The 23,333-nt window shown below is 36.1% G+C and overlaps 1 protein-coding gene across 1 annotated transcript in view; it reads right to left on the bottom strand.

Moving 5' to 3' along the window:
- Nucleotides 1-23,333, bottom strand: part of LOC148940437 (NEDD4-binding protein 2-like) — a 179,262-nt gene that overhangs the window by 132,009 nt on the left and 23,920 nt on the right. The window contains exons 3-6 of the mRNA XM_089104990.1: nucleotides 17,774-18,592; nucleotides 15,572-15,766; nucleotides 10,089-10,295; nucleotides 4,980-5,846 (exon numbers count right to left, since the gene is read on the bottom strand). Of these exons, the coding sequence (XP_088961116.1) occupies nucleotides 4,980-5,846; nucleotides 10,089-10,295; nucleotides 15,572-15,766; nucleotides 17,774-18,592 (2,088 nt within the window). The remainder of the gene's footprint in view (nucleotides 1-4,979; nucleotides 5,847-10,088; nucleotides 10,296-15,571; nucleotides 15,767-17,773; nucleotides 18,593-23,333) is intronic.

Genomic DNA, 23,333 nt, shown 5'->3' with positions numbered 1-23,333 from the left:
GCCTAGTTAAATATATATCAGAAGATCTAAGACTCAGCATTATCCACCTAGTTAGATATTCTTGCTGTATCTAAGAGAAGCAATTTATCTGGCTAGTTGGATATTATCCCCAAACTACATAGCCTAATGGAATTTACTTATCCTCCTAGTTGGATATATATCTGGAGTGTTAAGACTTGGTATTATCCACCTAGTTAGATGTTCATGCTGTGCCTAAGAGAAATGAATTATCTGGCTAGTTGGATATTAACCCCAAACGGCTTAGAGAATCTTCTTATCTGCCTCGTTGGATATATATCAGAAACACTAAGCTACATTATTATCCATCTAGGTAGATATTCTGTATATTGCATAGACAGCCAAATATTCAGCTAAATAGGTAAAGATGTAAGAGTTGTAGGGAAAGATGTAAAAATGTTATTATCTATCTAGCATGATACTTTATCTTGATACTAAGTGTAGTTGGATATTATTTTTACATTCTATAGAATGAAATTTTTTAAGAATATCCATTGGGCACCTTCCCTTAATTAAGTATCTTATTAGTTCTTCCACAAAATCTTGATTTTCGTCTTTTTTGCTGTTGTTGATGTTTCGACAAGTAAAGACCACACAGTTAAAATGGATATAATTTTCAACGTAATGTAAATGATACTCCAGCATTTAGAGGGTTTCAGAGGATGGCAGATGGTGGTAGCACCAATCTTATTTGTAAACCATAATTCGTTTAAACATTTTTTGTATTTTTGTAGTAGTTTCTCATCTTTATGGCATCTATACGTACAGGAAAACTCCCTAGTATCTGGAAAAAGGCAATTACCACTCCAATATTCAAGAAAGGTGAAAAACAAAATCAATCAACTACAGGCCCACAAATCTTACGTGCATCACTTGAAAAATCCTAGAGTTCATCATAGCAGACATATTACTAGAATACCTTCTAACCGAAATTTAATCAACAAAAGGTAGTTTGGATTCTTAAGACATAGGTCAGCTGAATCCTAACTACTTCTAGTTAGCAAAACACCTGGAGACTAAACCTCCACAAAGGCATATAAGTCAACGCAATATACCTTGATCATAGTAATACCTTCGATAAGTTTCTCATTCAAAGCTCCTTCATAAGTCAAGAAAAATTGGGATTGCGGGCAAAGCTCTTGGCTGGATCATGAATTTTCTGGCAGGCAGAACTCAAAGGGTGCAATTAGGCCACATTAGCACAGTTGTGACAAAAGTATCTAGCGGTATTCCACAAGGTAGCGTCATCGGGCCCCTGCTCTTCAATCTTTCTGCAAGCGACCTGTCTGACAATATTAACTCAGATATGACACTCTATGCTGACGATACAAAGCTTTGTAGGCCTATCAAATGCCCAAATGATATTCAAAAACTGCAGACCAGCTTGAAAAAGTTAGCCGATTGGATGAGGACGTCGGAAATGGAGCTCAACATAAACAAAACCTACCATCTCTACCTTGGACCGCAGAACTTCAAGTCAACCTATAGCTTTAACACCAGTCTAATGCCAAAGCATCATTTGAGGGGGACCTTGGAGTTATAATAGACCGTGAGCTAAAATTCACCATCCACTACGAATCCATCGTGAACAAAGCTTCAAAAGAAGTTGGATTTATTCATAGAAACATCACCCTAAACGATCATCAGCCTTTTTCAACTGTATTCAAGTCTTTTGTTCGGCCTATCATAGAATATGGTCACATGACAATAAGACCTCACCCTCAAAAAGACGTTGATGCACTTGAGAAGATTCAGCAAAGAGCAACAAAATCTGTACCAAAACTAAGAGGCCTCTCCTACTGTCAACGATTGGAAAAGCTGTCATTTCCTTCCATCTCAAATAGACTCCTCCGAGGTGATTTTATTGAAACTTTCAAGCTATGTCATAATTACTATAATAGCAGGAAATACTATAACAGGAAATAGTATACAATAACAGGAAATAGCATAACAATAAAAGGAAATACTTTTTTAAACACCAATAATCTGCGAGGACACAAGTTTAAGCTAAAGCTAAGCACTTTCAGTAAAGAAATTTTAAGGTAGACCTTCTCAAACCGAGTCGTCAAGGAATGGAACAACCTCCCCCAAGAAGTGGTTATGGCTGACTCTACCAACTCTTTCAAGAATAGTATTGACAATTCTAGGACAGAAATATTGACTAGTATAGAATAGTAAGTTTTTTAGTGAAAGTAAATTTTTGGAGAGGCGAATGCATTTTTGTTGCAGTACATTATAATTATTATTACTATTATAATCTTTTGACAAATAAAAATCATAACGCTTGAAATTCAAATCGTTTTCAGTGTAATATCTTATCGTTATGTTTGATGTGATTATTTGTTTGAATTTCTGTTCGTTTTGGATTTAGTTTAATCATTGACAGTAATTTCTGTTCGTTTTAAATCTGAATTACTACACAATGTTATTTCTATTCGAGTAGGTATTTTAACAAATGATTACAACAATTCGAATCGCTGTTAGAAATCGGAATTGCTTTAAGAATTCAATTTCTTTGAGAAGACCGCAGCATAAAAAGGCAGCTAATTTCCTGCGGTTAGAGGACACGTGATAATGAGAATCCATATAATATTAAATTGCTTAAAGAACAAAAAACTAGTAATTGCAAAAATATTATTAAAAACCTTAAAAAAGAAAACAAAAAGTTTGAAGCTCAGTAGAAATCGTTGTTAGAAATCGGACTTGCGGTAATAATCCAATATCTTTGAATAGACTTCAGTATGAGAAGACATTAAATTACGTAAAGAGCAAAAAACAGGTAAATGCAATAACATTTATCTATTTTTTTAACATGGGATTACAACAATTCAAAATCTTAAAAAAGAAAACCAGAAGTTTGAAGCTTATTAAATATCGTTGTTAGAAATCGGACTTGCTTTAATAATCAAATATCTTTGAAAAGACTGCAGTATCAAAAGACAACAAATTGTCCAGAATTATCTGCGGTTAAAAGACAAGCAACAATGAGGATACATATATATACATATATATATATATATATATATATATATATATATATATATATATATATATATATATATATATATATATATATATATATATATATATATATATATATATATATATATATATATATATATATATATATATATATATATATATATATATATATATATATATATGTGTATTATATAAAGATAAATAGTCGAAGGACCATTTAGTAACATTTCGCAACATGTTTCGCAAAATCATTCGCAACATTTCGGTATATAACAAAAGAGATTTTAAGTTAGGTTTTCCGAATAAAGGACGATAGTTTCAAAAAATATTCATAGCTTTTTATATATGCAGCTGATATAATTTTTTAAATGCAGTTGAGGCTGAACGCAAACCAGGGCGCCCTCAAATGAGATGGGAAGAGTCATATAAGATAAAAGTAGGTGAGAACTTCATAGGAGAGAGTGAATAATTAAAAATTGAAGAGGAGGTGGGGCAGGAGCAACCTCAGTTGTGTTGACATCAGGCGCTTTGTATTATAATAAGATGAGTTACATTAGCACATATAAAAAAAGGTTACTTGCGTATTAAACGTACTCTTTAGGAAAAAGGTTCCCAGGTTAGGTTAGGTTACGTATTTAATATATGGTATGCTTTATCCCCCCCCTTGCATGTGAAAATATGTAGCCCAAATTTGTTTCTAAACTATTATATATTCATCCTATTTCATTTTATTTCATTAACATTGACCAAACTTGATTTCTTTAGCAGTATATGAAAGAGTATGTTTAATACGCAAGTCCAAAAAAAGAAGAAATTATTCGACATTCCAGAGTCTACAGTAAACAACCAAATAATATTTAAAATAGTCAAAATAATATAGTCAAAATAATATTTAACTCTTAGTTGAAAATTGAAACGAAGTATTCTGCAACTTCAAAAAATTAATAACAAGTCAAGTCCCGTGCCCAATATTCCACCATCGCTTAGAAATAAAGTTGAAAAATAGAAGATGAACACTGAATGAAATCATAAAGAAGTTTCGAAAATTTTGCCTCGGAGTTTATGGTACATAGACCAAACCTAGGGAGTTAAAAAAGTACTGATGTTTAGAATCTTGATCAGAAAGATCCTTTCGTTAGTTTTGGTAACTGCATGATCAGAGCAAGTCAATAAATCTGTTTTTCTTTTATATGAATGCGTTTTTATTTAGTCTGTTTTTCCGATACCTCTATAGGTTTACACCAGTACAAGCTCTTAGGTAAGCTCTAAGACTAATACCGCTAGTCTGAAGCTTATAATTAGCACTATCCAAACCACAGCATTTCAATTACCCCCACAAAACCTAATATATATTTTTTTTTTACAATCTTTACGGCTCCATCAATAATGATGACATGTTCCTAGTCCTCGTAATTTCCGCATTTTATATTCAGCTTTGATGTATTTGTTGTACCTTCACTTAAATATGAGATATTTTCAGAGATTACCTAAGCTTGGAGGCTATTCCAAGTGGCGACGGATCGTCGGGCAAAGCTCATTTTTTGCCATTCCTGCATTCTGTTCATTCTGCACAGAACGGTTGCATTCTGCCCAAGGTAGTCCTGCCGGTATGTGTTTTGGCGAGTTACCCTTAAAGAGTTTGCTGCTTCAAGAGCGAGCTTTAATAACTCCTCTGATGAAGGGAAATACATATTTTTTTAAAAGATTGACACAGTTTCAACGTCGAAACGATCAACTGCAGGGATTTGGCATAAGGGTTTCCAGAAGTTGCACGAACTTGGGCACGTTGGAGAGGAGGTATAGGGCTTTTCCAAGTACCGACAAAAAGAGATAGTTGACAGTTGCCATGTCTGACCAATAAGCATAATTTGCTATTTAGTTCAAGTTAATATATACTCCAGTGGGTTATTCATAGTAAAAGTAATAACTTAACGTATAAATTAATCGGTCTTAAAATCAAAGGATTATTGCAGTCTTACCTTTTATTTCTGACGCGATAGTATCCTGATTTTCTATTGGTTTTTCTACAGACACACCTATTTCTTCAACTTTCTCCTGGTGGCATTCATCCATCTCAGGCACTTCGGGAGCTATTTCGTAGCCAGAATCCAAGAGCACATTAACAGTCCAGTCGACATCATCTCCACAATTTTGTAATACGTCTTTCAAACTATCAACTTCAACTGTAGGGAAAAGTTTGATTAGAAGCTTTACTGAAGTGTTGCTTTCAAATTCTCCTGCATCAGTCAATGTGCCTTTATCCAGCTTCAACCTTGATTGAACTGGCTGAAGTATAGTCTTACCAATATTGATGCTACGAGGAATTGCTAGAATTTCATGAAGATATGTTCCATCTCCGAAGTTTGTCTGTATTGAAACGTTATCATACGTTTTTTTATTTTCAACAAAGTGTCTTTCGGGTAAATTTACAATTTCCGGCTTAAAGTCGAGAACAGACCAATCGTCCGGGATACTCCCATATAGAATACTGTCAACACTGGTTGAAGACGCGCGATTTTTCAAGTCATTATCTCCATGCTGTTCTATATCTTGCAGTCTAGCAGGAGCTGAAACACAAGGGGAAAGGGACGTTACAAGAGAATCTGTTATAGGATTTTCACTATTCAATAGGGGTTCTTTTACCAGGGTTTTCTCTTGTTCTTTGATGTCAAGGGCAGGATTAACAACAATCGTGTTGTCTTGAGATTGTTGTGCCGAGACGCGATTCGGCTCTGTAAATGGAATGCTGAAATTAGCCATAATTTTGCATTTTCTCCGAGGCTTCTGGGGTGGTTTAAGAGGGGCTTCCAAAGGAACTTCACCATTATCAGTATTTGCGGAGACAACTGAAAATTATAAACAATTAAACAACGGTAACAACTTACATTGTATTAGAATTGCCGAAAGGCTGCTTGTCTGATAAATAAGTGGATTTATCCTTGCTGTTTTTCTGGAAGCATATGCCACTAATATGCCACCGCAACAAATTTATATTTTTCTGGAACAGGAAGGGGTCTTTCAAACCAATATAAGACAAATCAGCCCTCCCCCCTCCTCAGTGTGCATGCATGCTATAGCTATACCTATTTCTTCAGGTAATCTAGACTAGTAACCTCTCAATTTTATGCGTACAACTCTAGAAATTAACTAAGGCGGAGAAAAAAAAAACACTCGAGAGGCGTAGTAACACTTTCAACGGGCATAAAAGAAGAAACAAAGCATTAAAGGGAGAATAGTGAAGAGAAAGTAAAAGAAAAAAAGAAACGAGAAAAAAATTAAATCAAAACATAAGCAGTGACTATGTTATTTCAATCAGTAGATAAGTCATTCAAGTCACTCATCCATTGATTCAATCAGTAATTCATTCAAATAATGCACTTACTTTATACAAACATCAAAATAGAGCGGATAAAAATTGAAGTGAAAAGGGGGAAAAAAAAAAAAAATTCGCATGCAGATAATGATGTGCGACCTACCATACTTTTGCAGTACAGTTAAGAAATTAATTCCAAATGATGTTCCTAAAAGTCCTCTTTGATCAATTGTTTTTTCTCTTTGGAAGAGTGGAAATTATGATTAAAGTTAGATTACCAATAGGGATGCATCAATAAATGCATAAACTTTTACTACCAATAATGACGTGGTAACACCATGTCATCCCAGGCTAAAACGTTTGTGTGACCCCATTCCCCATTTTTTTCAATTATGTATTATATTATTATATTACCACAAATGGTATTTTTACCCCTCCTTACCTCGCCTAGGGTGGAAACGGGGTACTAAGCGATGGAATTTTTAAATTCTGATGTTATTTTTGGTTTCCCAAAACTTGCATTAATAGTAAGAGACCTTTCAATCCAGAAAATATTTCAGAAATTTAAATTCGCGATCCTCCCCTCTTTTCCATGAAAAACGTACTTCTCTTCGGCCGATTTTCAATATGTTATTCAACGAATTTTTCTGAACATTTTGGTGCAAAAAAAAATTCATTTGCTCTAATGCCTAGTCAAAACCATATTTTTACTGGACTATATAGAAACTTCAACAGCGTCAGAGAATAAGTGCCACTCTTGAGAGGGCAACATAAACACATTTTCAGTCACTTTAAAGATTCTAAAGGCGATTTTTGACAGAAATATCTAAGATATTTGAAAAGAGCATTTTATTGTTTCTATTTTCCTTCCTTTTTTTGCAGTGCTGATCATCACCGGCCTCGAAAAGCATTGAGGAAAAATAGGGGAAAAAAAAGGAAAAATAGGGGAAACCTGAAAAATTCTCAGGTTCGTTCTCTGGAGAAGGAATGTCTCTTTCTCTGATCAAATTTTAAATTTACATTTAATATTATACTCCTCCATAGCTTTTTCTGTATTCCTTAGGAAAGGGTCCATCAAAATATAATCCATATAAGCCAGGAGAAAACACAGCCCTTTTTAACTCCTTATTCCAAACCGAACCATCTACCACCCATGCTTCCCACCTAAAGCGCAGTAATATTTTTCTCATATATAGCACTAATCATTTTGATACACTTACCAGGTATACCACATTAGGATATGACCTAACCTAGAGACTTCACAAGCTGACTCAAATGCCTGTCTGTCTGCACAAACTCTTGCTCGAAGACTACTTCACATAATTTTATGCACTCTGTGCAGATTGAAAACAAAACAAAAACGTATTAATCGGCCGTATTAATCAGCTATACGCTGCAATCTTTAGAGTTTTTATTTTCAAACTCTCAAACATAAAAATATTCCTGTGAAAAGCTTAAAACCCTTACTTTTGGTCTGTCAAACTATCAAGACGTCAGTTACGCCATTTCGTGTGCGCACGACAATACACCAGTCCAATTTTTTTAAGCTGGCAATTTTCAACGTTTTTATTTCTTTTTAACCTTGGTTCTCTTCTCATTTTCAAATACAATATTAGTCAGCAGTCCTTTTTTGCTGAAGAGCTAAGTATCTTTATATTAAAAATTTGGCCGTCTTAGTCTTAGTCTAAAAAACGGGCTTTATTTTATAATGGAAAATTACTTCTAAGATAGGTTCTACCTAAAACCAAATATCTCCTTGGAATTCGGATCTCACCGCCGGAAGAAATTTTGTCATTGGAGTGACTAATTGGTTCGGTTCATTTCCAATTAGACTCCGAAATTCGCTCCTCCAGTCGGCGAGATTGCGCATCGCGTAAACCGAAGCTTATTGTTCACGTACTGGCAAAAATACATAGTAATCTTGTTTAATATAGCAACTCAAAGGAGTCTTTCTTTTTTAAGGAAGTTTCAAAAAGTGGTCCAGAGAACTTGATTTAAAACAGACATAAGTTTCCTTTACAAAAGGAATCCTCTTTTATGGGAACCACGCCTAAAATGTTTTCAAATATCAGACAATTCTCAACTACTAATCTAAGAGAAAAATTTGGCTCTAAGAGAAAAACGCATCCTATCCCCATCCAAAATCCCTATTCTCTTAAAACTTTATGTAAAACATTTCTCGGTCTGATAAGCGTCATCACACCAAGCAATTTGCTTCCAAGCCTCACTTTTATCAGCTTTCTTACAAAGGATTTAATCAAAGTTTTAAAAAGATAAACAACATGCATCCTCTTTATCAAAAGTCATATTCACAATTTTCAGCATATTCCAACTTTGTAACCCATACTGGCAGTAGGGGCATCCCAAGGGGGGAGGGTGGGGGGGGGCCTGCCGCCCCCCAAACTTTTTTGACATTCGGTGAAATTTTCGCAGAAATTTTTAAAAATCAGCCGAAATTTAGCAAAATTCTTGATTTCTGCGGAAAATTCGGCATAAATCAGGTAGCGATTCGGTAAAATTTACGAAGACCCCCGCCCCTTCAATAAAGTGAGCCTCGGGACGCCCCTGACTGGCAGTACCTGTAAGCACATTAGTTTCATCTTTTACTATGATCTCTAACTCTTTCTTAATAGGTAAATCCTTCTTCACTTCAAAAGCTTCATCACCGTTTACCATTAGTCTCAAATGTTCTGAGACTAATCTGAGCCGTCCTAGCCCAGTAGTTAGCACGCTAGACCTGAAACACTTTGTCTGTAAGGTCGGGGGGTTCGAGTCCTTGTGTCACTCGTTATTTGGTCTGGAATGGGGGTCAATGGCCAAGCTCAGCTAAGAGTCAAACCAGCTCCAAATGGGTACCTGAATAAATATGGAAAGAAAACATCGGGAGCGTTGGATGATTATACCCACAACCCCGCATTGAACTACTGGCAGAAGGCAGAGAATCAGGTGGTCGATACCTGTGCTATGCAGACCATTGGTCAGCATGCGAAAAAAAAAATCATATCATTTGAAAAAAAAATTCTAATTTTTTTTATTTCAACTAGTTTTTTTTAAATTTTTTTTCAAAAAAAAAGTTTCAAACGTTTGTCTTAAAATCCCTTTCATCTTGCGTAGATTGTCTTTCAACGTCATTGAATATCATACTACAATTTGATAATTATTTAAATGGTCAAAAGCGTTATGGACTAAAGAACAGTAAACAGTGGTATTAGTGCAGTCCAGGAACGAATAAGCCCTTCACAGATCAACATAAAGCACTTAAGCTGGCTTTTGATCAGATATCAAGAAGCTTCAAGGAGTCCAGTTGAATGCAGGAAATTGACAGAATTGGCTCATTTTGGTCATCGCATAGTTTTCAGCACTTGGAGATCATATAAAGTTTTCAGCACTTGGAGATCATATAAAGACGCAATAAACACACTTTTTTCCCAATCCCTGCTTCTGACCCATAGAATGCTTAAATAATAGAAAAAAAGACTTAAAATGATATTTGATGTCTCGGCCGAAAATACTGCATTACTAAGATAAGCAATGGCATTCGGTTAGTCCTTATAATACGAGTTCAGCTAGCCGGTGACAAATACTTCCAATTTCGGATACGACTAATGAACATTCCCGATTTTGAACATCACCATTAATTCGATCATGTCTTCAAGGGACAACATGTTCCAGTTCTGTAGACCAGTGCTTACATAAAAGACGCACCTGTAAAATAGCATTCGACTCACTGGCAACACTGACTTCTGACTAGCAACCGAAAAGTAATAAAACTTACCTGACTCTACCGTGTCACTTCTTTTTCTAGCTTCCTTCTTTTCCAAACCTTTACAGTAGAAAAGGTCAAAACTTTCCTGGGCTTCAATGGGCAAAGCTGATTCTTCCGAAGTTACATCAATTACTGCGATTTTTTCTTCCTTGGGAGTTTCTATGGGAGTTTCCGCTGGTACTTGTAGTTCTGTCTCTTGCGGCTGTGTTTCAGGACCTTAACAGATGAAAAAAATATGCTACTTATTATGATACAATGTGTCGTCTATCTAAAAGCTAAAAACTTTTTTTATTACTTACCATTCACCCATAATTTTTCCTACAAGTGTCATTTAATTCTCCCCTTTTTGGCTGTTTTGACAGATTCTCTCTCTCGAGAGAGAGAAAAGTCGGTGTACACGACTGATGGAAAACTAATCTCATATTAGACAAACATCATTTTTCATTTTTCAACCTACATGGAAAAAATAACGATTATACCTTAAGAGAAATTCTTCACCACCATAAAGCGTCCAATGAATTTCAACCCTTTGAAAAGTCGAGAATCCTCACTAATGACAACCATATAAATGTTTCAGAAAAAAGCTTAAAAATTTATCACCCAGGTCTATCAAACTATCAAGACGTCAGGTACGCCATTTCGTCTGCGCGCAACAATATACTAGTCCAATATTTCTATTTCTTTGTAAACTTGGACCTGTCAAAGTTTTCGAATATAATATTAGTGGGCAGTATCTTTTCGCTGAAGATAGTGCCCATAATCTGCCGCATAATCTTTATCTTAAAAGTTTACAAAAGTCTGCAAAACAGGCTTTATTTTGTAAGAAAAAATGACTTCAGGTCAGCATACCTGAGACTCTGGGCAGGCATGCCTTTCCCAAAAACTAACAAACAAGTATTTGTCCAATAAGAGAAACCATGCATAGTCTTGCCATTTACCCGTGCCCCAGCCATTTAAACATATGCCTCTCAATTACTTGGACTAACTGTCTTGGATTTTCTCTGTTTATAATTGGCCATGTCTTGATGCAACCTATCCAACCTACTGCAAAATACTTGATAACTTCAATTCAAAATCAACGGGTTCTAACACGAGTCGATTTCCCCTCGATACATTCGGATCTCATCACCTGAAGAAAATCATGGTTCGTTTCATTTTCGAGTTAGACTCGAACGTTCGTTCCTCCAGCCGGCAAGATATATAAACCAAAGCTTATTGTGCATGAACTGGCAAAAATATTAGAAGTCATGTTTGATATAGCTACTGAAAGGACTTTTTCTGTTTCAAAGACGTTTCTAGCAGTGGTCCACAAAATGTTGGTTTAAAAGAAACAAAAGTCCGCTTTACGAAACCTATTCTTTTCTATCAGAACTAAGCCTAAAAGGCTTTCGTATTTGACAACTTTTCAACTATTAATCTAAGAGGAGAAATTTGGCTAACGGATCCTCTTCTTCTTCCAAAAGCCCATCTTCTCTTAAAAATTTCTGATAGTCTGACAGTCTGATAGTCTGATAATATCAGACTGATTAGTCTGATAAATATCATCACATCAAGAAATTTGCTTCCTACAGAAATCAACATAACGGCTTTGATTCAAAGGGGCTGTTCTTTCGAAGAGACACGTCACATGTATCCAAGATAATTTCTTTCAAAGGATCATAAGACGAATCAAAAAGAGAATCTACATGAGATTCAGTTTCACAAATGATCCACGACGACTGCGACATGCGGGTCGACCACGTGACCCGCCAATGTATTTTTAGGGGTATTTATTTAACTATCATGGGGGAGGGATGCATTGTCAGAGAAGTGACCATGACCAATATGTTAGAAATAGCATAAAATAAGAAATCTTATGATACTACTGTACTTTTAAGACGAATATAGACGAATATAGTTTCACTAAAAACAAGAGTTTGGATACTGCCCCCTTCCTTAACTGTAAAAACCAAAAGCCTACTGCGTCATTGGCGCTTCACTGAAAACGAATTATATTACGAATATATTCTTTTCTAGTTCAAGCAGCATTGAAAATAAAAATAAAATTACAGTGAAATAAATTCTTGAACTGATGGATCTTTCAACAATTAACATTGATTTTGAATTGAAAATCAAGTATTTTGCAGTAGGTTTTATCAAGACATAGCTAATTGTAGAAAGAGAAAAGCCAAGACAGATAGTCCAAGTAATTGAGAGGCAAATGTTTAAATGGCTGCATGGGTAAATACAACGGATGATAAGAGGAATTACAATTTTATGTTTGGGGGAAGGGGGCAAACTTTTCTTCTCTGGTCCTCAAAAAAGGATACACCCCGTTATAAAACTGTTATGAAACGTCTATAGTCCTCCCCCCACCCTCCACCAAGATATCTAGGCATGTAATTAGAACTTGTCTTTTTCTTCTTCTTTTTTTTGACGTAAGAAGAGCCAACTCTGGATTTAAAGAAGACAAACCAGTTGCCAGAAAAACCTGGAGGAAGATTATTTTTCTTCCTCCAGCTTTTAATGAGTCCAGGGGCATTCCAAGGATTCAAAGGGGCTGTTTTTTCGATGGGACGCATCACGTGTATCCAAGATAATTTCTTTCAAAGGATCATAAGACGAATCAAAAAGAGAATCTACATGAGATTCAGTTTCACAAATGATCCACGACCACTGCGACATGCGGGTCGACCACGTGACCCACCAACTGTGACATAAAAAGAGCCAACTCTGGATATAAAGAAGAAAAACCAGTTGCCAAGTTCCCAGTTCCCAGTGCCTCCAAGGCAAGAAACCAGAAAAATCAAATGCAAAAAAACAGGAAATGAGATATCACTCAAGAATTTTGCACCAAAGTCGACGATGAAAAAATATTACCAAGCAAAGGATCAGTAATTTAAGTTATGCGGGTTGGAATGCATAAAGAAGGTAATGTGCCACAATCAAGCATAGCTTAAATAAAATCCAAGGACGAGGATGACCTCCAGTCACACAAACTGATGTTGAAGTCACCCATAATGACAAGTTCGCTTGAATATAGTTGGATTGCTTCCAAAACCTCATCAAAAATCTGAAGGAAAGAGGGAACCTACCCACTAGGAGACCGGTATATATTACCAATAATCAGAGTTTTAGTTTGGGTTTTATTCTCAATAAACATGGATTCGAAAATCCCTTCCTCATCTTTTGACATGTCATGTCTTACAGAGTACGGAAGACATTCCTAAACATAGACAGCAATGCCACTTTTAGCCATCCTATTTCGATTCAAATATTCCGTTTTGTACCCAGGGATATGCAAAAGAGATTCAGTGTTTGAATCGAGGAAAGTCTCACAAAGACCAATAAAATCGGGGTTGCCACTAAAGATTATTTGTTTCAACTCATCAAACGAAGAACAAAGACCCTGAACATAGGGCTGATGCACCGAGAAACTACCATCTCGTTTGGACACTCGATCTAAATCCAAAATATATTTACTTGCGGCAGAAAAATGGAGATTTGATGAAAATTTATTAGACTGACTTATTGAATTATTTACCAAACTAAGAACATCAATTGGATTAATTAGAATCTGAAGTAATCGTTCACCCAAGGGGAAGATGAAGGGGAACCTGAACTAAAGTCAGACAAATTCAAATTACATATGAACTGCGTGGTATATTCTCGTAAGACCCATCACTCAGGGTCTGTTCATACTAAAACCGTATCTCTTCTCCCGAGCTTAAGACTTTTCCGCTCGTATTCCTAACTGCTTTTCTAACATTCCTCTCAAATCATTGTCTGCTACTTCACTAACAACTTTCCTAAAGTCATTGTGTCATCTTTTATATTTTGAAATTAAATAAATAGTTCAACTATTCTTAGAAGAGTCCATGGGCGCCCATATGGGGGGGCAGGGGGGGGGGGGCTCCCCCCCCCCCTGGCTGAGTGATACTGCCTCATTTTTATATTTTTGTTCGGATATTTCTATTATATAGCATAAACAGTGCCAATTAAACGAGGTTTGCCCCCCCTGGAATTCAGCTTAAGGGCGCCCATGGAAGAGTCCTCTCAAATTTTCATCCTAAATTCGATCAACGTCGTAACTACCAGGCAAGTATTAACCCTTCACAAATTTCAGCTTTAAATTAGTTCTGAATACTACTACATGGTGGTCTTTACTTTTAACATCAATAATAGCACTCCTACAGTCTAGTGTATACATAATCATAGCAGCCTATTGCCATTGCTATTCTCTTTTCCTGTCCCAAATCAACCTGAACCTGGAAAGCATCTATCACAAATTGTGCCAGCCTGGGCATTAAAGTGCCATAATAGGAATACCATATCTCTAACTTGGATCTCATATATTTTTTCCTGTAACTACAGGCAAAATACATCTCAGTCAGTTTACTGTTTACAGAAGCATATTCCTGCATGGCTGATAACTTTCAATTTGAATTCATATATTGTTCAATTAGGGTACTACTGCTGTCTTAACAACTTCCTAACCTAAAGAGGACTGACAAGCAAACTTGGTTATAAGCCCAACTCCCTGGCTATACATTCCATACCACATAGTTCCACATTCATTTTCCTACATCCTTCCATATTCCTGCATGACAATATCGTTCCCTTTTTATTCATAAAATGTGCGACAATAGCTTTATTACTGTATTAACAACTTCCTAAACAAGACTTGCAAGCATCCTTATCATAATGAGTCCTATTCCCTAGCTATGCATTCCACCCTTCTGTTCCACCTAGTTTCAGTAATTCTAATTCTGAGAGATAAGTTCGAACCTCTAGTAAGTCCAGTTTAACTGTTCAAAGTCGTATGCCAAAATGTCAATGCGGTACTTTTTCGACGTCACAGATTACCCTGCTACAATTGGAATACTATTTAAATGATTTAAAAGCATTATTTAATCATTTAAATAATGCCTCAAGTACAGCAGGCTGCAGTCTGCAGTTGCAGTTCTACTGTTGCAGTCCAGGAACCAATAAGTTATTATCAGGTCAACATAAGCACCTAAGCCGGCTTTTGACAAGACAGCAAGAAGTTCCAAGTAGTACAGTTGAATAGAGGCAATCAAAAATATGGGCCCATCTTGGTCACCATATGGTTTTCAGCTTCTGGATATAAAAAAAAAAACCAACAACAGTCAGACACAATAAACACTTCTCTTTCCAAATCCATGCTTGTGTCCTTACAATAGAAAAAAAAAATTATATTTTATATATCCGCTGAAAATACTGCATTATTAAGGTAAGCAGTAGTATTCAGCTAGTCTTTATGATATGAGTTCAGCGATCCGTTGAAAAATCCCACCACTTCCAATTTGGGATACGACCGATGAATATTCCCGATTTTGAACACCATCACTAGTTCCATCATGTCTTCAAAAGGCCGAATGCACGAGTTCTATAGATCAGTGCTTACACAAAAGAGGTACCTGTTGAAACAGCAACACATTCACTGGCAACACTAACTTCTTACTGGCAACCAAAAAATAACGAAAACTTACCTAACTCTACCGTGTGACTTCTTTCTCTGCCTTCCCTCTCTTCCAAACCTTTGGAGTAAAAAAGGTCAAAACTTTCCTGGGCTTCAATGGGCAAAGCTGGTTCTTCCGAAGTTGCATCAATTGCTACAATCTTTTCTTCCTTTGGAGTTTCCGCTGATACTTGTTGTTCTGTCTCTTGTAGCTGTGTTTCAGGACCTTAAGATATGAAAAAAATATGCTACTTATTATGATACAATTTGTCGTCTATCTAAAAGCCAAAAACTTTTTTTTTATTACTTACAATTCACCCATAATTTTTCCTACAAGTGTCATTTAATTCTCCCCTTTTTGGCTGTTTTGACAGATTCTCTCTCTCGAAAGAAAAATTCGGTGTACACGACTGATGGAAAAATAATCTCATATTAGACATACATCATTTTTCATTTTTCAACCTACATGAAAAAAATAACGATTGTACCTTAAGAGAAATTCCTCACTATCATAAAGCGTTCAAAGAATTTCAACCCTTTGAAAAATCGAGAACCCTCACTAATGACAAGCACATAAATATTCCAGCAAATATTCCAACTATGATACGATGCGTCGTCTATCTAAAAGCTAAAAACTTTTTTTTTACTATTATTGATGATTCACCAGAACTTCCTACAAGTGTCATTTAATTCCCGTGTATTTGACTTTTTTGACAAATTTTCTCTCTCGAAAGAAAGAATCGGTGTACACGACTGATAGAAAACTCATCTCATATTAGAAATATATTATTTTTCATCTGTCAGCCCACTTGAAAAAGAAAGACACAATTATACTTTTGTAATATACTTACATAATTTTTCAACATTCCTCACCTCCGTAAAGCGTCCGAAGTCCCACCTTGTGAAGGATCGAGGTCACTCACTAATGACGACCATGTTTCATTATTTGTTTGCAACCAATTCGTTACATCAAGTTACAGCCTATCAGTGCAAGTTTAAAAATTTTATTAGATAAGATCTATCTCGGATCAGATCTGAAAGGTTTAGAATACATATCCTTAGATACAGAATAGAGAATAAAAACGAAACAACTTGAGCTTAAAGTTGCAGCAGTAGCTTGGACTAAATACTCAAAAATTCAACTAAAGATTCGACTAAACTTCACTTTTAAGTAACATGAAGTAAGTTAGTTGAATCTGGAATAAGAACCTGAAATCCCTAAAAGATGACATCAAATTCAAACAAAAAAAATTAAGCAGCACTGAAATGAAGCCAAATGAAAGAAGGCAAAAACCTTTAATAGAAGTTAAAAATCTCCCGCGTTCAAGTGGTACTTATGTGCCTGAGTGGTACGTTTGCCGAGTGGTGTCTATCTTTTTTCCATATTTATTCTAGGGATTATTTTATCAATCCAGAGGTGTTACAATATCGGGAGTGAACTTATTTTAACGGAACTGAAAATATATAGTGACATTTTGAGCAACGCAATGGAGGAAAGTTGATATAACACGAAAAACAAAAATATTTGAGGATATCGAAAAAGAGAGCCAAAATTAAAGCTTTCAAAACGATGAAATGCTGAAGGAATCTTCGCCAGGGGATTAACCCTGAGACTAGCTGCATCAGATATGGTGCGAGCACATCTACAAATTTATTCCTTTCGTTTTCGAGACTTCTTTTTACAAAATGTAAGCCATTTAATTTCATGACTGAGCTTTGGCCTCATTAGTTTGTTTTTATACTATTTTCGATTGAAGGATCTACTTGATTCTGCTCCATCATTTTATTTTCGGAAATCGGGATTAAAAATAGAATTACAAAAGGGAAAAAAGCACAGAGAATTAAGCGGGCAAATTAGATAAGAATTTGTAGTACATTTCTGAAAACATACATTCAAACTGAGGAACGTAGAGGGGAATCCTCCCTCTCCGAGGGAGAGGAAAGGGACGTAGAGGGAAGAGGAGGGGACGTACGTACCCGAGCAACGTAGAGGGGAATGTACAAACCGCCCTTACGAAAAATTTAAAGAATAGAGCTATAAATAAATTTCATTTCTGTTTGCAACCCCCCCCCCTTCCCTTCATCATGTATTTCGAGTAAGCGTCGAGCCTGGGTATTGCTGTTTCTCAAAGATTCTGGGTTCAACTAGGCTGCACTGCTCTGTGTAAGGGTCGTCAGAAAATGGCGGAGGTTGACTGGTAATTTAAAATAAATAATAAACCCATAAGCTTACGTGTTTCAGACTCGTCTTGTTTTGCCAATTCTTTATGATCTTCAGCTTTGAGTGCTTTCTTTTCTTCTGCTTCTTCAATATGTTCCCCTCTCACTTTCTCCAAACAAGATATACCATAGGCTTTCACCTGGCTTGACGTTATTATATTCCTCCGCAGCTTTTCGATCATTTGTGTCGTCTTATTTCGAGAAACGCCGTGCGTATTTCTTTGTCCACAAATTCGAGGATCATAACGCCAAGGTGTATCTGGTTCAAGCACCAGGATATCATAGCCTTCTTTACATGCTGACACAGCATAAGGCCTCGTTTCCCATAGTTCAATGTTTGTGTTATCGATTATGACTGGACTGACGCCACTTTCCATAGTAAATTGTGCCCTTCTTGCATTTTGTGAATGAGCTTCAGATAAGTTCGCAGGGTCAAATCGATAAACACCATTTTCATCATAGTGGAAGTCGTCAGAACTGAAGACTACTCCATCGTATCTTTCCGCAATAGCACGAGCGAGGGTTGACTTCCCACTCCCCGGTACTCCTCGCATCAGGATTAAAACCTTATCATGCTCAGAAATGAACTGATCAGCAATTTTATAAGAAACACCCTGCGTAACATCAACATTTTTTGAGTCTCGCCACCTGGGCTTTTTATCTCTTGCCTTTGGGCTGGGAGCGGCGATAGGCTCTTTTTTCGTTATGGGCTGTTCAAGAATTGGAGGAGGAGTCAATGATATTATCCTGGTTTCATATTGAGCATTGACGACAGTTTCTTGTTTAGATTTGCTTTCAGAAACTATTAGCAAACACTGGACACTCACTTCCACTAGAAAAGAAAAAACAAATATATTAGGAATACAAATATAATTTCTACTTTCATATTACACACCAGCCTTTCAATGTTTTTCACTTGCATATAGGATCATATGAATAATATTAGATCCCTGGGTTAATAAAACTCAGCCCCCTCCCCAGACCCTCCAGAAGACATGCACTCTTAGTAGCTCACGGTCGAGGTTTTTGATATTTTAGCAACACTCATACCATACTGGAAAATCTTGCTTAGCATCAAACAAAACATTTAGGCACACAAAAAAGGTTTTCATTTAAAAAGTTGTCAGAACACGCTATTATCATTATTTATTTTTCACCCCCACTACACAAAAGAATCATACATGGAGTAACACGAAGACAAAAAAAGCATACAAAAATTTAATTAATTAGGAGTAAACAAATTCCAATAAAATTCAAAATTTAAAGGCTGAAAAACAAAACACAAAAAGTATAAATCCAGAATTATACCAAATAATCTATAGATACAAAAATTCTTACCCCAAAAGAGGGAATGCAACATTTTTTAAATCTTGTTGTTTTGATACAAATTACAGAAGTCTGTAGAATTTCTAGCAACTCTAGCAAAAGTAAAGGGTAAATTAGGCCAAAGACGAGCAGGAATAATTTCAAGTAGCATTTCAAGCTAAAAACGAACATAAATCACTACCATTAAATAATGAATTACATTTTACAGATTTGCAGATTTACCCTTTACTGAAAACATTTTTTATTTCGAATGTGTTTTCTGTTTGTGGTTATATTTTTTTTTAAATAAATAAAAAAATCTTATTATTTTATCTTATATCAAAAATCAAATATCTTATTTCAAAAATCTTATATCAAGATTAAATAATAAAAAAAATCTTGTCTGTTTAAATAAATAAATCTTGCGCTCATTTTTAAAAAAGTTCCGATTTGTTGTTATAAAAAAAAAAAAAAAAAAAAAAAAAAAAAAAAAAGACATCAAGAATCAATACAACCGGGTTTGTTTCCAGCTGAAGTTCTCTTAGTTCTTAAACTCTAGTTGAAATGTCTTCACTGCCTGAAATTTCAATCAGATCAGCATAAACAAAGAACATTTCATACGAGAATCAATTCAGCCTCAGGCAGCTTGGTGCCGCGGTGAGTTGTTTAGTAGTAGCAGTATTTTTTGCCCTTGGTGAGCTCCCCTTGGTCCCTCCAAGTCAAATTTGGATCTACTTGGTCTCTTCGTCCAACATTTCTTTGTGGTTTTAGCTGGGCCATGTAAGTCGTTGGATTATACCCTTAGCAATACTTAAGATACAGCAGATACGCCCTTTTGACAACCTAAATGCACCTAGTTTCTTTTGATTTATTTCCTCATTCCCTTCAACATTTTCCAAGAAGTTTCAAGTTAATCCCTCAGTCGTTCCTGAGATATTGCAGGAAAACCATTTTGACAACCTGAATGCATATCATTGGATTTCATTGGATTTACTTCAACATCCCCCATAGCATTCCCTTGAGGTCTCAACTTAATACACTTAGTAGTTCCTGAGATATTACAGATATACCCTTTTGAAAACCCAAATGCACAGAGTGTCTTTTGACATAGTTCGACATCTCCCCTCAACTTTCTCTGAGTATTTTAAATTAATACCCTAAGCTGTTCCAGAGTTTATGCATATATGCCATTTTGACAACAATGACGGATTTAGTGTCTTTTGATTTATTTCAATATTCCCCCAACATTCCCTGAAAATTTCAGCTTAATACTCTTATATGTTCTTGAGATATTACGAATGCGGGTTTTAACGACATTAATGCATATAATGTCTTTTGAATTTGTTCAGCACCCTCCTGACCTTTTTCTGAAAGTTTCAACCTAGTACCCACAAAAGTCCCTGAGAATTCCAGATATGCCCTTTTGACAACCTGGATGCACATATGGCCGGTGATTTAGTTCAATACCTCCCTCAACTTTCCCTGAAAATCTCACTTGATACCCACAATTGTTTCTAAGTTATTGTATACATATCAGTTCTACAACCATCATGCGCTTAGTATCTTTTGGTTTAGCTCAACATTCACTTCGAAATCCCTAAAAATTCTAACTCAACATCCTTAGCTGTTGCAGAGACATTGCAAATACGCCTTTTTATGACCTTTATGCACATAGTGTCTTCTAATTTTGTTCAGCACACTCCTCACCATTCCCGGAAAGTTTCAACTTAATACCCTTAGAAGTTCCTGATATATTGCAGATATACCCTTTTGACAACCTGGATGCACATTGTGTCTTGTGATTTAGTTCAAAATCCTCCACAATGTTCCTTGAAAGTTTCAGCATAGTATCCTGAGCTATTCCTCTGAGATATTATAGTTACGTCCTTTTGACAACCTGGAAGCACATACTACGTTTGGATTTATATCAACATGTAGCCTACTGGAAGCTTTAACTTAGTACGATTAGCCTTTCTTGGCATATTGCATGTACGCTTTTTTGGAAAATATTGTTGCACATAGTTTTCTTTGATTTAGTTCAACATCTCCCTCAGCATGCCCTGAAAGTTCTACCTAAATACCCTTAGCCGTTCCTGCGATTTTGCAGATGTGCCTTTTTGACCATTTGGATCTACATAGTCTTTTGATTTTGTTCAGCACCCTCTTCAAGAGTTCCTGAAAGTTTCAATTTAATGCCCTTAGCCGTTCCCGAGGAATTCCAGATACACCGTTTTGACAACCTGGACGCACATACATTCTTTTTCTTTAGTTCAAAATCCACCACATCAGTCCATGAAAGTTCCAACTTAATACCCTTGGCCGTTCCTTAAATATTGCGGAAACGCCTATCTGACAACCTGAATTCACATAGTAGCGTTAAATTTAGTTCAATGTTCTCCAGAATATACCCTGAAAGTTTCGCGTAATCCTCTTAACTGTTTCTGAGATATTGTATAGACGCCCTTTTGACAATCTAGATGTGCATAGTGTCTTTTTATTTAGTTGTATATCCCACTCAATATTCCCTGTAAGTTTGAACTGAATACCTCTAGCCGTTCCTGAGGTATTGCAGATATACCATATTGACAGCCTGGAGGCAAATAGCATCCGTCGATTTAATTCAACATTCCCATCAACATGCCCTGGAAGTTTCAACTTAGTACCCTTAGACTTTCCTAATATGTCAGAGTTACACCCTCTTGGCAACCTGGACATACATTGTGTCTGTTGATTTAGTTCAACATCCCCAACAACATGCCCTGAAAACCCCTACGTAATACCTTAGCTGCTCCTGGAATATTGCACACACGCCCTTTTCTCAATCTGTATACACTTAGCGTTTTTATTTATTTTTACACCCCCTAAACATTCCCAGAAAGGTTCAACTTAATACCTTTAGCCATTCCTGAGATATTCCAGAAATACCTTTTTGACAACCTGGGTTCACAGAGTGTTTATTCACTGTTTTGAAAATATGGAAGCATATAGTGCATTTTGATTTAGTTCAATATCCCCTCATCATGCATTGAAAGTTGAGACTAATACCCTTCGCCATTCCATCGATATTACAGATATGGCCTTTTGACAACCTGGATCCACAGAGTGTCCTTTGATTTAGTTCAACACGCCCCTTAACATACGCTGAAAGTTTCAACTCAATAACCTCAGTGGTACCTGAGATACTACTGATAGGCGCTTTTGACAACCATAATGTACATATTTTTTTGATTTGGTTCAACATCTCCCTCGACACCTGAAAGTTTCACTTTAACATCCTTAGCCCTTTTGGAGACCAAGCATTAAATAGGCAAAACGTATATGCAAGCAATGGGGCAACTTGCATAGCTTACAGCCCTTGCCCGAAGGGCTGTACAGAGTTATACCATCCCCAGAGGCATATTTATTGGATCTTTGACTATTTTAAATAAAATGACTATCTTAAAATTTTGATCAGATGGGAGGGCAGCCAAAAAATGGCATGGGAGAGGAGCTGGCTGCCTTCAAATCACTTTTGACTCTTAAAAAGGGCACTCGAGCTTTCAATTTTCAATCGAGAGCTCCCCCCCCTGCGAAGTTTCTATGACAATGCCATCCACATGAAGTGGCCTAATTCATTGAAGCCATATCGCTCTCTACTTAGACAGCGCAATAGCTCTGCCATGATAACCAATCTTTAAAAGATTTTATGCCTAGAAGAAAGTGCGCAAGCTCAAGGGTTAGTCGTAACATTACAACTAAACCTAAAAACAGAAGGGAATTCTTTCAGAGAATTAATCTTTGACTTTTTAAGGTAGTTGACCTTAACTAATTTATGTTAACTCTCTATTTCTACATTCCCTATTATACAACTGATATAACCTAAATAATTTCTTAGACTACAATGCCTTTCCATTTATAACCAAACAGAATTAAAATACACAAAAGCTGGCGAAAAATGAAATATAAACGAACGAATCTTGTAACAATGGAAGTCCAAACATTTTGGCTCCACACCCGGAAGTATTCATCAACATGAAAAATAATAATAATGAAATTCCGAACATTACGGCTCACATCCGGAAGTCTTTATCAACAGGAAAAATAAAAATAAAGAAAGTCCGAACATTTCGGCTCCACATCCGGAAGTCTTTAGCAACATGAAAAAAAATAATAATAATGAAATTATGAATTTTCCGGCTCCTCATCCAGAAGTCTTTATCAACAGAAAAAATAATAATAATGAAATTCCGAACATTTCAGCTTCATATCCGGGAGTCTTTATCAACAGG

This window comes from Artemia sp. Qi Xiang Cuo, chromosome 19 (genome assembly GCF_049724085.1).
Source record: "Artemia sp. Qi Xiang Cuo chromosome 19, ASM4972408v1, whole genome shotgun sequence".
Taxonomy (NCBI): domain Eukaryota; kingdom Metazoa; phylum Arthropoda; class Branchiopoda; order Anostraca; family Artemiidae; genus Artemia; species Artemia sp. Qi Xiang Cuo.
This window is presented reverse-complemented; position numbering and strand designations above follow the sequence as displayed.